Source organism: Athene cunicularia, assembly GCF_003259725.1.
Source record: "Athene cunicularia isolate RWA chromosome 21 unlocalized genomic scaffold, athCun1 chr21_part1, whole genome shotgun sequence".
Taxonomy (NCBI): domain Eukaryota; kingdom Metazoa; phylum Chordata; class Aves; order Strigiformes; family Strigidae; genus Athene; species Athene cunicularia.
The window spans coordinates 7,450,083-7,465,064 of NW_020799127.1; the positions used below are offsets into that span (position 1 = coordinate 7,450,083).

A 14,982-nucleotide genomic window follows, 5' to 3' on the forward strand; every position below is an offset into this window, starting at 1 on the left:
CCCCCCCCCCCCCCCTTTTGTTTTTCAGAAATCCTGTTGCTCCGTTTTCACAGAAGAAATGTGCACGCGTCTACGTATAAAAGAAAATACAAGACAAAGCCAGGAGACTTCAGGGAGGGCTAATGCTTAAGATTTTTTTTTGCTTAAGGAATGGGCACGTGTTAGGTTTATACCATACATATCTCATAGGAACTACATCAATGTAGAAAGATGTTTTTCTGCAAGTCTAGAGGGTTAGTTTTCTAATTACAAACACACACAGAGAGCACTTTTGGATTGGCGGTGGAGCTGGATATTGGAAGAATTTGAATTGATAAGGGATAGAGTGTAGTCTTAAAGACAAGGGAGGTTAACAACTTGGTAAAATAAAGTTGAGATGGCGAAGGTGGTGGAGCCATATTTAGTTTAGAAGTTTACTATATGCAAGTACATGAACGCCTGTAGGAGTAAGTGACTTGGGGTAGGTTAGTAAGAAGCCTCTGCTTACTAATTACAGAACGAGGTACAATCTTGAGAAATTAAAGCTCTCATCTGCCTGTTCTCATCAGGAACAACTGCTGCTTACACAGGGCAGTTGCAAATAGGCTGTACCCTTCCCCTCTTCTAAGCAGAAGATGCTGGTCACTGTGAAGGTCATTTCTGAATCAGAAACAACAGGACTGTGGCATAAACCCCAAAAGTGCAGGGCTTGACTTAACTCTGCAGTGGCCTAAAACCCGAGAAAGGGAGCCCACGCAATTAGGGGACCACGAGACTTAAGAACTGCAAGACACAGACTTGTCCTTTCTCACTTCCCAGCGCAGGGTGAGCTTCCCTGTTCAGCTACAGAGGAGGTTTTGTCCGAGTTAACCTGATCAAGGAGGATTTAGCAAGAAAACTGACAGCTGAAATCCAGCAGTTCCAGAGCACAAAGTCCAGTCACCAGGCAATTAAAACAAGGTACAGGGTCACCGGGCAAGGGCGAGGCAGTGAGTGATGGGCAGTTTGCATTGTTCTCTTGCTCTCGGAGAAGAATCTTTGAAATTCATGGGGAACAGTTCTCTCAGCTGCCTATGAAACAGTTTCCTAATAAAGCTGTTTTTCATTTCAGAGCTGGAACGACTGATGCAAACACGTGTTGGTTTGCAAAGTCGTGGTTAAATTGCTCCGTTTATGTACTGCACATCTGATGGGGGGGGAAAGCAAATTCAGTTACTTGGAAATGGCTTTAACTTCACTGCATGAACAAAGAGGCCAGTTCCTACCGGTCCCAGCATTAAATAACTGAAGGCAACAGAAACTTAACGTGCCTGTGACAGGAAAATAGCTGGGTGCTCCTGGCCAAAGCGCTGCACGTCCGCTTGGAGGGTAACTCAGTGAGACTCAACTTCCAGCTGCTGCAAAGGGGCTCAGCCCAGCTGCAGAGCATTAGTGAGGCCAAACAGGGAGAGCACCAGGAGTCCTGCTGCTGCGCCCCCGGGTCCCACCGGCTCCCTGGGACACGCAGTGGAGCAAGGTCTGTTAGGTTAGAGGGTGGATCAGTCCTTCAGTCACGTTAACTGCAAAGAGCCTGAAACATTTTGGGTAAGTTTAAAAGCTGACATGGAAAATGCAATGTCAGATTCACTTAGCACTTTAAAAACTATTTGGTATGTGCCATGTCATTGCTGGCAGAGTAGGCAGAGATGTATAAAAAAAGGTTTCATTGACATTTAAATATATTTCTATATGAATGTCTCACAGAACAAAAAAATAAAGTCTTTTCATCACAAATACTGCAGCATTAAAATAAACACTTACCAAAATAAACAATGAGTGATATACATATATATATTTGAGTGTGTATACTATAGAGTGAATCATATTGTTGCTTTTTAAGTCACAAAAGCACAATATAAATACGGAATTTCCTGTGAACTCTTTTCCCTGTTGTAATAAAAATACATTCTTTACAGTTAAAGTAAAACTAGTGCAAGTCCATTCTGCTGCTCCTGTTCCCCCAGCTGACCATAACCGTATCATTTACATGGCACTTCATACTTAAAAATGACACTGAAAATTTTCCCTCCGAGACGATCCGCGAGCCAGGAGTTCTTGATAACGGCGAGCTTGAGGCTCTCGCACTTCAAGGCTGCGTAGTAGTTGGTGTGGATGGCGCGGCCCATGCCCTCGATGATCACCAGGTCTGTCTTCCGCTCCCTGACCAGCACGGCCAAGCCCTTGTCCAGGCGGCTGGAAGGAGAGGTCGGGGTTAGGGACGGTCCCCAGGGACAGAGCCTGCCCGGGGGCTGCCTCGGGCACGGAACTGGCGATGCCAGTAAAGAGGAACACTTGGCGTCAAAGTGAGATTAAAAGCTTCATCAAGGGCATGCAGAATTGGGATTTCCCAGGAAGCACCGGTAAGCTCAGTCTCCAACAGTCATTACAAATGAACCCGTTAACGACACGAAACGCTTCTGACAGTCAAGTGAATTTTGTGGTCACATGAAGGATTTTACATCCTCCGTAACTACATTGCTTGTGGAAGTGACGGGGAAAAAATCTTCAGCTTAGTAAGGCCTGATCAATATCAATCTTAGGCTGTAAATCCAGACTAAGCAACTCTGAGTGGTTGGGTGAAAGCGACTCCTCTCAGCAAAGGGGGCTGAGCCTCCCAGAGCCAGCCCGGAGCATCCTGCTGCTGGCGGAGACAAACCCCAACGCGGGGCTTTGCCAACCTACCTGAGATCCAGACACGGGGAACTCGAGCCCGTCTGAACCAAGAGCAGCTTCTCTTCCCTCAGGGCAGACCTTTAGTTAGAAAAGAAGGAAAAAAGGTTAAACAGCTGCTGCCACAGGGTCGAGCAGCTCTACAGTGAGTATCTAACGCCTCTTGGCAAAGGCTTTTTTCCTGCTGGGCCTTCACCAAGAAACGAGCAAAAGGGTGATTTTGTCAGCTAAACCTTCTACTGGGGACACTGTTCTGTGAAGTATGTGCAGTTTCCTCTGTTCTTTTTAACGTAGAAAATTTATGTTTTAGTAGCTTCGGTGCTTATCAGGGAAGACACAAGAAATACAATTATGGATGTTCAAGAAAGATCTGAGTTCTACATTTTTTCACCTTAAGGAAAGTAAAAGATCTGCCTTAGCCTACTTCCAGACTGCAGGCTTCAGACAAACACAGTTAAATAGGAACTACGTAAGAAGGAACGTTTTCCCTCTCCGTGCTGTGCGACACACGGCCGGGGTCGCCCACTCACTGGATGACGGGATCCATCGCCGCGATGCGCTCGGTCACGATCAGGGACTCGCTGTAGGTGACGTCGTTCAGGGCAGGGCCAGAGTTACAAGCCAGTATAACCTGGGGTCAAGACGGCAGAAGAGTTCCCCAGTTACCGCAGACGGAGTTAGAGCTGCTTGCTCCTTTCAAATCCCCCTTGCCTGACTTGTTTTACAACAGAGGAAATGCAAAGACCAAGGCTGGAGGCCTGCTCCTCCTTTTCCCTCCCTGAAGCAGCTATTTCAGGTCTTCTGCCCTCCCAGACCCTGGGGCAGCAGCCTCGGCTCTGGCAGAGGCTCCCTTTGCTTTGCCACCTTTCCCAACTGCTTCGAGTTACTCTTGAGAGTTCCAGGGATTTGGATTATTCCCAATTTAGATGTTAGGAGCCCGTCTGGTAAAGTACTGCTGGTAGGTAGCTAAGGAACCTTTCACCAGCTACCAAAGCTCCACTACAAAGCGAATTAAACAGTGAAAAGCACTTACCTCTGTCCCTCTAGAAAGGAGCTCTCTGACAAAAGGAAAGACTCCTAAAATTATGTCTATTCCACTGTTATCTGCGAAAATTAAGGCACATTTATGAGGGGGACCCTCCTGTAAGAGAAAACCAACGTATTCAGGACTGAGTTCAGAATTCGGTTCGGTGTCATGTAGAACTACTGGCTTCAGCCCCCACATTTCACACCCCTGAACGCCTGGCGAGTGAGTCTGGTTCTCTGGCAGCAGCGTAAGAGCAGAAATCACCTACCCTCGGCCTTCGAGGAAATCGCTTTCCCTAGCCCTGTCTTTGCCCAGTTCTCTAAACCAGCCTTTCGGGCCTTGGCTCTGGGGGAGAGGGGGCTTTGCAGCTCCGTGAGCAAACCCTGCGCAGGGCAGCGCCCGGCCCCAGCGGGAACGCGCTGCGGGGTCAGGGTGAACCTACCTTCGCGGGTGTTTTAAGCTAGCAAGTTGTAGGGTGAACAGGATTCCCTTCTGCCAGGAAAGGGCAGGATGGGCTGCTGGGGGCAGTGACATCCTAAAATGAAAAGATATTGCCTGTTCTCCATTAACCTTTTCATTTGTTCTGAATCTGATATCAGTTACGAAACTCGGTTCACTCCAGGTCACACTAGCAGAGGAACTTTTATAGTGAACAATGCTTAATTCCTAATAAAAAAGATTGTCAGGACAGCGCTTGAAGTTCCGTAATTATCACTGTTAGACAAGATTAGCTGATACTTCTGTTTTAAGATGTAACACGCAGCGATTTGCAATAGCCTGCTCACACCAAACCTTTTGGCTATCGTTTCCAACACACGAGATTTACACAAAGAAACAAGAGCTTTTCCATTAGCCTTAATTAAAGAGTCACAGAGATCACACGGGGCAGAAAAAGCTTTGCTAACTGGTAAGTTAATTACTTTCAGCGAGCTCCCAAATTAAAAGTCTCTTTTAGGTTGGCTGCTCAGATGGAGGAACAATCCAAACATCACGTCCGGACCCAAGTTTTTAAAATTGATGGGCCTAGTTGTATAGAAATAAGTGCCCTTATAAAGGAGGGACAATATGGTCACTTTGGAACAGCTCTGAAGGCGGCTGGGTACCAAATGCTGCAGTTTCTGAAGGAATTCAGCTGAGAAACTTGCTAAGTAATGAAGTGTCAGACTAATTGCTTTTATTCCTTTCTCTGTGGTAAGGCTGCTGCATTACCAACACTGTGTTACCAGGATTTGTTTTGTCAGAACAGAGTTCTGTTCAATCTGCTAAAAAAAAAACCCCTGGGATTAGTGAAGTGGTTTTATGATTAATGAATTTAATTACTGAACGGTTGGTAACAATGGAGTCGTACCTTCAGTCGCTCCAGCCACTGACTGTAGGAATCTTCTAACCAGGGTCGTTCTGTGTCACAGACAAAATCATGTCAGCATTTCTTTCCGGCAAACAGTAATTCTGTACGTTATGAAAAGCAGGAGGCGTCTCTTTGCAGGTGCTTAAGCATTAAGGCATTTGGGCTCAGGTTGTGAATGTTAAATGTGCAGATTCAAAGGGTTCCTGAGCTCCTCAGTACAGGAATAGCTCAATTACAGCAATCTCCAAGTGGGATTTTTGGACTAAAGCCATGGAGTCATGCAAGGTGGCTACTGGAACTGCTCATCCCGGGATGGATGGTGGCGCGTCTCCTTGACAGGGTTAGAACACTGATGAAAAACAGCGCGGGCAAAACACTGGGAATCGCTGTGCAGCTGAGGCTTCTGTTCAAGGAGAGAGGTTTCCAGGTTTCGGTTCCTTTGGAACACGAACAGGAACAGGGACACCCCACGGCAGCTCTGCAGCCTCTCAGACAACCCGGGCAAGCACGAGTGAGTTCTGGTCATCCGGGCGGCAGAACTGCCCCGATAGCCGCGTGCTCCCCTCCGCTCCCACACCACCCAGCTCCAACCACCGCCGCAGAGCTCCCTCTACCTTGTAGTTTTGACTTGGCTTCTTCAAATCCAAACTGTGGCTCGGATTCCAGAACGCTGCATCAGAAGAGAAATAAAGGGTAAGCAGTTCAGCGACTTCATCTCACGTAAATACAACTCAAACATTTCTTTAGCAGGTGCTCAGCAAGGCGACTGCATTGGTACAGTGGGGAGTGGGGTAGGTCCAGTGGCTGAGAACAGATACCTTGTGCTTGTGTTAAAAACAAAAAGCTCAGATGTACCTTAAACTGAGAGTTCTTATGCTAAAAGAAAAAAGCTTCAGCAATGTATCGATGTTTCCAGGCACCAGGCTAAAAAAACCACCTTTGGTCTGCAGACCACCGTAAATGTAGTCGTGATCTAAAATATCTGCCTGGTAAAACTGTGCTTTACAAAGTCTAATCTGAAGACTGGTCTACAAAAGTTTGTGGGTTTTTTTAAATTGTACCTTCACAGGGAAAAAAAGGAATTAAAATAACCAGACAGAGGTTTTAAAAGCTACTACTAGTGGCTATATGGATAGTAAACCAGCCCAAAGACGCAGGTGGTGAGGAGGGTTTCGATTCTACTCTGCCAGTTAAAATGTGACACCACATGGGCGGTGCTTGCCAGGCAGGTCTCCTGAAGTTCCTTAAATCGAGTACTGACATTTAACTCGGTCTCTATCTCTTAGTTCCTTCCTCAAAGAGAATGAGAGCGACACCAACACCAGTGGCGAGTGGATTAACTGCTCCAACTGGCATCAGCTCAAGTTTCTGGTTGTGGGCAACGTCGGAAGTACCACAAGACTAAGAACGCCCACGTAGCCCTAAACCACCTTATTTTTAATAGACTTTTCTTGATTTAATCAGAGGGAAAACTCAAAGATGCAGAAAGGTAAAGGAAGTGCTGAATGTCAGCTGTACAGTCCTCTCATGCTGTTGGATCTGTATTATCAGTCCCACAAAAAAAAAAAAAAAAAGCTCTAGAATTGAAAAATCAAAAATATTTCATGACTGTTGGCATTAATAAACAAATTCCTGGCTGCTGACAGGACATAAGGAAAAAATTTCTCCAAATGGTAACAGAAACGTACGTTGATCAAAAAGAATTAGCATTTAGTCATCAAGAGACCACCCACCCTAACGTACAGCCCGCTGAACAGGCACCGTGGCAGCGGGACAGCTGGAGGGTGCAGGGAAAAAGGGGATTTTCTGCCCTGGGAAGGCAGTACCACACGGTGAGGGTGCTACAGCAGGCAGCCAGGCTGGACTGTTACATGCTCCGTCACTTAATTCAAACATTCTGCCAGATCCGAAGGGTGGAAATGGAAACTCTCCCACACCACAACAATGCTCGTGAAGAAACAACCAACATTTGAGTAAGGCGAAATACAAGCTACAAGTAAAGTTAGATTGGTGCACTTTTTTTTTTTTTTTTTTTATTCTGTATCTTAAAAGGGTGCTTTTAAAATATTTAACACCTACTCTGAGACTGCTTTTGCTCCCCAGTCAAAGACATTCCCCGCAAGAAGTCCTTTCACCAGAGCAAACTGCCTCTCCTCCCAGCCTAATGAATCCAAAGATTCGATTACGCTTTGAAAACATTTTAAGGCTATGCCATTTTCTTTCTGCTTTACCTGTAAGAAAGACATGAAACATTGGATTTATAGACAAAAATTTCTTACCCATCATTGGTTGTCTCAGTCCCAAGACCACGTTCAAGCATTCTCCGCTACGTTCATGGCCTCTAATGGACCAACAAGTTACTGTTATCAGCATGATTGGTATCAACAAGAAAAAAGTTTCCTGGGATTCTAATAAAAAGCTTCACTAGTGCTAGGACATCATCTGTAGCCCGAGCATTACTTTTCTTAATAAGCCAGAGCTGCAGATCTTGAGCAGACTGGGAAACGGGAGAACAGACACACACACACCCCTTTAGCAGTAACACAATCCATCAAACCCAGGTAATTACCATCGGAAGGCTTACCACCAGCAGCCTTACAAAAACCGGAGGTTTGCTTTTTTATTTTGTCATCAAGACTTTCATCACCCCAGATGCTTAGAAGCTCTTGATTTTTATTTTTTTTTTCCTGTGCCTCTATCTCCGGTGAGATCTGTGTTACATAGCTAGTTATCTTAAAAGGTTTAGAAGTGACACCGGGTACCATCTTTCATCAAGATCTTTTCTTGGCAGTACCTCGTCTGAATTACCAAAAAGCAAACATAAGTAAAAGCCATCTCCCGTATTTTTTTACCTCTGTCTTAGAGTGAATGTAACATCTGACAATACAGCTAGGGAGAACCTTCTGCGTATTTTGTAGAAATACATCAACAGTCAGAAAAAAGCCTCTAACCAGGCGCTGGCACTGATACTGTTTACATGTCCACACAGACAAGTGGTGAGGATCAGACCTACCAAAGGTTATTTTTGAGAAATACTGACTTCACAAGTATTATGTTACAGAATAAAATGCAGAGACTAAACAGCTGCACAACAGCCACAACTATTTTTTCAGAGCTAGGGGTTATGGATTTGTATATATGGTAACCCATGCTGAGTGCCTCCAAAATTAAAAAAGTCATTTATAGCACAGCAGCAAATTAATCCAGAGACAACATGCAGGAAAGCAGCACAGCTGGGTTTAAGGACCGACTGCCTCAGCTAGCAAGGGAATGTGTGAAGGGTTTGGGGTTTTTTCAGGTCTTTTTTTTTTTGATGGGATGAGGGGGGGAGGATGACGAGCTGTTGATGAACACACCCCCTCCTCTTCCTTTTCTCTGCGTGGAGCTGTTGAGGTTGTTAACAGGGTAACAATGCAGGTGACTCCTACACCTGCCTGCAATTAAGGTCTTTATTGGGAAGTACTTACAGAGCTACAGAGGGCTTTAAATTTGGAAATGGCTTCCACACCATGAAGAGAATAATGAGAAGAATCCCTGAAGTCTGCCAGAGTGCAGTGGCAGCCTCAGTATAATCTGCCTGTGCTCAGAGCTGAGCTCCTGAGGTGAGCTGTGAGGTGCCCCACGGTCAGAAGCACCGGCTGTGCCGGCACCTGCCCCAGTCCCGAGGGGCCAGAGGTGCCTCCTCACCCCGGGAGCGAGTCAGCGCTGCCACGGCCCCGCGCGCTCCAGCTCTGTGCCCTCCAGTCCCACACGGTGGCCACCCCCGGGCTCGTGTTACCCTCCCGACCAGCGGGCTAGAGGCCAACAGCTCCCCATCCCCTCACCCACGGCCGTTTCGCTCTGGCAACAACCACCAGCTGGTTAAAACCCCCACAGGCAGCCAGTTCCTAACCCCCCTCCCAAGCAGTTATTATACAGACTTTCAGAGTATGGAAAAAGTGTCTTCAACTTACATGTTGTCCACCCTGTAAAGCAAGAACTTACCTTGGAATAGGGATCCGGAAAATTGAACTCGTTTAAACAGTGTTCCCTTGTATCCAAAAGACTTCTAACTGTTAAGGTACCATACGCACTTTAAAAAGGGAGAAGGGGGGGGGAAAGAGATCAACTCCTTGAAACAGAAAAAAGTTATTTTTCCCCTCTGTCTGCTCCATAAGTCACAGCAGGTCACATGAGTTAAAAGTCTTTACATGCCACATGAGCTAAAGACTGTCTCCAAGTGGTAACTCTGCTGTACAGTTTCTTTAAATAGAGAGGGAAAACGTTCAGAGCCGAGCTGGATCCTTGAATTAACTCGCTACCATTTTTAATCATAAATTTTCTGCTGATATAATTCCGGTATCTGAGCTCCCAGACTTGCCGTTTGACACATCACCTTGCTACAGCCTTCAGCCTACTCAGCTCTGTTTGCTCTGCTTCGTAACGTAACGAGCCTTTATCTAGCTTTTCGTTGGGTTTTAGTTAGCCTTGCATTTGCTCTGCTCAACAGGAGCAGCAAGTGCTGAAAAAGAGAAAAGAAAGGCACTTACAAAGGCTGTTGCCTGAGCGTCTGGAGCTTATTCCAGTATTTCTGTCGGAACTTTTCGGCTCTCTGCAGCGCGTCAATAGAGTCTGGCTGACTGGCTGCAGCACGCTTTGCCACCTGGTAGACAAACGAGGCACGACTGAAGTTACCCAATGAATTATTCTTCCCTGGAACTGATCTGAAGTTCAGTCTGGAAACTAACCCCTCCATCTGCTACTGCTCAGTGCCTGCATACATCTAGTCCCTCCCACGCAGCATCCTCCAGCTTGCCTTTACTCCAGCCACCAAAGAATAATTTTAAATCCCTTCTTTCTTCCCAAAAGACTGGAAGTTTATTTTCAAAACTGTACTTCCAGAAATTAAACACGAGTTCTAACAACTTATAGGAGGGGGGAAAAAAATAACAAATGCGCGCACACACACACACACACACACACACAAAAGGAGAAACAGGCAGAAATTCAGCAGTCCATATCAACCCTCTGAGTTCTTTTTTTCCTTTACTACAGTCAGCTCAAGTCAATGTTTCACGCTGTGTTTTTCCCAGCCTTTTTCCTCCTGACACATGATGTTTCTGATTTGGATTTGCTTACTCAGGATACACAGCTCTTAAGTATCCGCACACACGGGCTGAATCAGTTTCACAGCGCAGAAAAAAATAACTCCTGTCTGATGTAACTAGGCTCTTTGAATGCAAAAGTGGCTGTAGGTCTGTAGGGCTGCTCCCAGGACTAACAACACTGTGAGTATCTTTGGCCTTTGCCTTTTTGGCCTTTGACTGTATAACCCCCCTGCTTGCCAGCTCTGCATAAAGTGGGGGTCAGTGCCATTTAAGAGAGAATATGCTTTGAAAACACCTTTAAAAAAAAAAAAAAAAGCACCACAGGAGAAGAATACTTTTGCCTTTGAAGGTATCACGTGGTAACTTAGGAGCCTGGGACAACGTCAGACACCTCTGGTAACAGGGGAAGGAGGAAGTGTACTTACAATAGGTTTGACCCGCAGGTCTATGTTGGCCCACAGCAGATTTATTTGCTAAATATTTGTGTCATTCACACACAGGACTGTTTTGTGACATTTACCCCGTCCAGTGCCTCCTCAAAGCAGGTGAGCCAGTATTTTCTGGCCATGGCATCATCTGTGAGGTCAACGGTGTCTGGAATATAGGTCGATGGGTCTTTCAGCAGTGGCAGGTTAACCAGCGGTCTCTCCAACCTATCCATTTCAAGCATGTCAAACTAGGTGGAAAAATGAGAGAGATTTATCAGAACTTATTCAGAAATTGATTCATAACAAATTAAACTATCCAAGGGCTACAGACGTCCCTCCACAGTCAAGACTGACACATCTGCAGACGCCTACAGTCGAGTACGTGTCATCATAAATACACCACTCCCTTGCACGGATTATTTATCCATGCCCACCCTTAGAGATTATCAAGTCTCACACTGAAAATTTACTGTAGCCTCTCTATTTGATTATTTTCCTTCCCTCTCTCCCCAGTACTGTCAAATCTGCTGGGCTATCAGGTTCAGAGACAGGAGCACAAAGAGCTGAGCACAGGCTTATTTGTAAAGGGACGTTGCTGTGCTGCTTTACAACCTGTTAACAATCCTGAGCGACTCTCCAAAACTTTCCCTTACGCCTTCCGAAAACAATGCTTGGGTTAAAATTTCTAAGGCTAGAGATTAAATTCATGTGAAACAGGTATAATTACACAGCTCCGTACATACAGTGTGCCTCACTTCTAGTGTCTGGGAAAAAAAAAAAAAAGTGCACGTTTATCTTTATTTTATGCCACTATCTAATCGTGTTGCGTTTGCGAACACAGCACGGCCTAGAAATGTTCAAAGTAAAGATGAAAGCCCACAATGTAACAAGAGTTTGTGGACATAAACCAAAGTAGCTGCTATAGAACAACTGGTTTTAGTATTAGATTCACTGCTGAATAAATACTTTTTAAAATCTGTCATACATTTTGTGATTAAGAATGATCATGCCATCGTTTTTGCGGTCATACTTCTAATTCACAATTTCATTACAGTAATTTCAGTTATGGCAGAGCTTAAAATTACATAGGGGTTTTTTTACATATAAATACATCCCATGAAATCCATCGTCTGCAGCTCATAGTGGGCTCATATTAAGGTTTGGTCTGGGAAACCATTCAGTAAGAGTTTTGCGCCTTGTCTTGAGCCTAAAAAAGCCGAGTAACCAACAGAAAAGAACTAAGCACGGCCAAGACCTGCTCTCCCTGCCCCTGCACCCTACAGCAAGTACAGGCTAACTCCTGAAAGCCGGGAGATAAATCAGTGATGGAGGAAATTTAAAAAAAGGTGACATGAAAAACACTGACGCGTGCACCAGTAAGAGACCGTAAAACACGACGAGCGCCACTATTTGAGCCTCTTTTCAAAAGCGCTTCAGTAGATGCAGTATTAGAATATTTTAAGAACCTTAATGTATTTGCTGATTGCTTACTGTATGCCAGTTTCCCTGTGAAATCAGAATTACTCTACTGTCAGTGTATTTAAGGGATGACTGGGCTCATGCTCTTCTGTCCAATTATCTATCTCTCTTCTCATAGGAAGCAAATAAATGCTGCCTAAAGACAGTGGAACGCCAGATTCAAAATTCTGAAGCACAATATTTCACCTGTAGCAAAATCCAGCTACTTCAGAGAGAGGGTAAGAGATGAACGTTCCCCCCCTCCCATGCTTTGGTGAAGGAGAACAAGACACAGTAGCAGCCACAATCTCTTTTTATGAGACATTACATCAAACCACCACACAAGACACAAGACAACATCACACACGACACAAGACACCGTATTTTTTGGTAAGCAGGAGTCCCAGGGGCAAGAAGCAACTAGCTTGAGAATAATCATCTGTTTTCAAACCGCCATTACTAAGAGGAGGCCCTTAGTTCCAGAAAGGACAACCACATACTGTACCACTCCTTGTTCTCTGCATGGGGTAAACGTCAGGTGATGTGCTCATAAGACCAGAACTCCCAGCATAATTCTCTCCCCAGCTATACTGATTTGGATCTAGAAAAGAGAAAGACAGAGAGACACATAATCTGAAAATAAAACTGAAAATACTCCCATGAGTGAGTCTCCCATGAGTTAGCATCCCTTCAGAGAAGCTGCTCCACTACAAAAGCCATCTTCCCTTGCCTTTATAAGTAAACATAATTCTTCCCTCTAACCCCCAAAAGAAATGTTTCACCACTCAGTGAGTTACCGAGCTCTAAAGAGCTTCAACCTGAATGAGATGTAAAGCAATTACAGTTCTAAAATCACTCTTTAACCCCCTTCCCTTGCCATGAAGGGCTATAACCAGCATGCCTTCAACGCACTATCACTGATCTGAGAGGTTAATTGCTAATTTTAAATCTAGATTGATTAACCAAATATAATTACAAAACTCCCAAATCACAGTGCAAGTTTCATATAAACACTGAAGTTACTTCCAGAATTATTTTTTTTTATTTAATCACGTTCAGATGTACAGTACATGCTCCAGAAGCAACATCTTTAATTTCTCGGTAGCTGGTTCCTTGCCCATAGCTATAAAATGGGTAAGAAAAGAATTCCACATCCATTATTCTGAGGTATAGTTGATATTTACTAAAACTAAGAACCATTAACAACCTCACTTTCTGTTCCACTGTAACTACTATGCTGACTGGCTTGCTAGTATATCAACGACAAAAAAAAAAAAAGAAAAATGGCAGAATTCAACCAAAGCACCCTATACCCAAAGAATGTGGGACAGAGGTGTCTCATCCTTCATAAATGTCTGTGAGGCTTTTCACTCTCAAACAAACACAGTTTTGAGATGCTGGCTGTCTTCAGTACATTAACTGAATGCAGAAGCTGGCCTCTTAAATAGGGGGAAGTTCTCAGAAACCACGTTTCCCCGGTTTGATTTAGAGTTAGGACTGCTCTTTGCAGAAATGCAGGAAAGAGAAGAGCCAAATCCTGCTGGCTTCTCACAGGTGAGCAGGAAAACCAGCAAGACGTTAGGATGTCCCTGCCAGAATACAGAAAACCAGAGCCCAGCATCTGTGTGTGTTAGTGCCAGATGTATTCATTTAGGCAACAACTTACATGCAGCCTCTTAAGAGAAACTTGGACATTACACTGACATTTCAGAACACAGCATATACAGAACATAGCAGTGCTGTACTTACTGTCTTGTTCAGCTCCTTTTAAAAATGCCCCAATGGCTCCCAGGTAGCCTTCATGTCTCAGGAACAATGCCTGAACCTCTCCCTGCCACAATATGAAACATTGCAATTGGATGGTCCCTGATGGCTAACATGTACTTCTTTGTCACTAGTTTTACACTTAAATTTAATAGAAACAACTAGAAGATGGTAATATTCATTTGTGCTACATTCTAACACATTCAGTAACTTTATTTAACTGTGCTTCTGAAACACAGCTTCAGGAGAAACTGCTTACATACATCATTCCACAATCATTAAACAGCTGGGGGAAAAAAACAAACAAACAACACATGCAGAAGTGGTGTGTGTTCTAAGCCTGCACAACCACAGAAGCAGAGGGAAGCCAGCGCCTTCACTAGAAAAGACCACTGCATCATTCCATGAATATTCAACTCCTCTTGCTTGAGCAGGCTGGAAATATTTGGTCATCTGATTTCGAGGTGCTCAGCGAAGGTGTGTGCCACTGTGCATCCCACACATTCCAGACACTGCTCCGTATCTTTGGTTCCTGACACAGCTATTCAACGCTCAGCAACATACAGACACGCTGGATATTACCTGTAGGCAAGCATTTTCCCCATCACAGGAGTTTAATTGTTAATGGAATACACGAATGCCAGGGAGAGTAACACCCTCCAGCCCAGCAGCAGGGACCCTCAGCTTCCCCAGGCAGGGCTGGGAGGGGCACTGCCTTCTCTAACGGAAAATGGGTAAGAGGAGAAGAACAGTTAATGCTGAGGGAACCTACAGTGAAAGATCTGCTACAGGCCACGGTGAGATCTGGGGTTGAACCAAGCTATTCTTGCAAGAATCTCAAGCTGCAGTTTTGTTTTAGTGGAAGTTTTTGGGTTTAGTTTACGTGAAACCCAACAAGATTTTACAGAAAGGGACTGCAATGGTGAAATAAAGGGGGGAAAAAAAGCAGCATACAGGAGTCTCTTGCCTGAAGCACTCAGATGAGGGGAAAAAAAAAAAAAAAAAGTGTCATCTATTCTATAAAATTGCAGAAGTGCCGGAATTAATCTACCTGTAACAACCATTAAGTGAGCTTTTGGACTTGACTGTTTTTCTAGTGAAAAATCTTCAGTATTTTCCACAGCTTCAAAACCTGCAAAGAACTACAGCTCGGTTGTTTTGGTTTTGTTTTTTTTTTTTTTT

The 14,982-nt window shown here is 44.6% G+C and overlaps 2 protein-coding genes across 7 annotated transcripts in view; one reads left to right on the forward strand and one right to left on the reverse strand.

Moving 5' to 3' along the window:
- The window catches only part of LOC113487747 (probable glutamate receptor), a 14,295-nt gene extending 12,976 nt beyond the window's left edge, over positions 1-1,319 (forward strand). For all 6 annotated transcript variants that reach the window (XM_026862499.1, XM_026862500.1, XM_026862501.1 and 3 more), the window contains exon 11: positions 29-1,319. In XM_026862499.1, the coding sequence (XP_026718300.1) occupies positions 29-130 (102 nt within the window). In that variant the 3' untranslated portion in view covers positions 131-1,319. The remainder of the gene's footprint in view (positions 1-28) is intronic.
- Positions 1,320-1,679: 360 nt separating this feature from the next.
- Positions 1,680-14,982, reverse strand: part of PANK4 (pantothenate kinase 4) — a 20,948-nt gene continuing 7,645 nt past the window's right edge. The window contains exons 7-18 of the mRNA XM_026862950.1: positions 13,786-13,909; positions 12,537-12,637; positions 10,671-10,826; positions 9,593-9,705; positions 9,048-9,135; positions 7,143-7,294; positions 5,678-5,733; positions 5,064-5,113; positions 3,722-3,829; positions 3,219-3,319; positions 2,701-2,769; positions 1,680-2,211 (exon numbers count right to left, since the gene is read on the reverse strand). Coding sequence (XP_026718751.1) covers positions 1,998-2,211; positions 2,701-2,769; positions 3,219-3,319; positions 3,722-3,829; positions 5,064-5,113; positions 5,678-5,733; positions 7,143-7,294; positions 9,048-9,135; positions 9,593-9,705; positions 10,671-10,826; positions 12,537-12,637; positions 13,786-13,909 — 1,332 coding nt within the window. The 3' untranslated portion in view covers positions 1,680-1,997. The remainder of the gene's footprint in view (positions 2,212-2,700; positions 2,770-3,218; positions 3,320-3,721; positions 3,830-5,063; positions 5,114-5,677; positions 5,734-7,142; positions 7,295-9,047; positions 9,136-9,592; positions 9,706-10,670; positions 10,827-12,536; positions 12,638-13,785; positions 13,910-14,982) is intronic.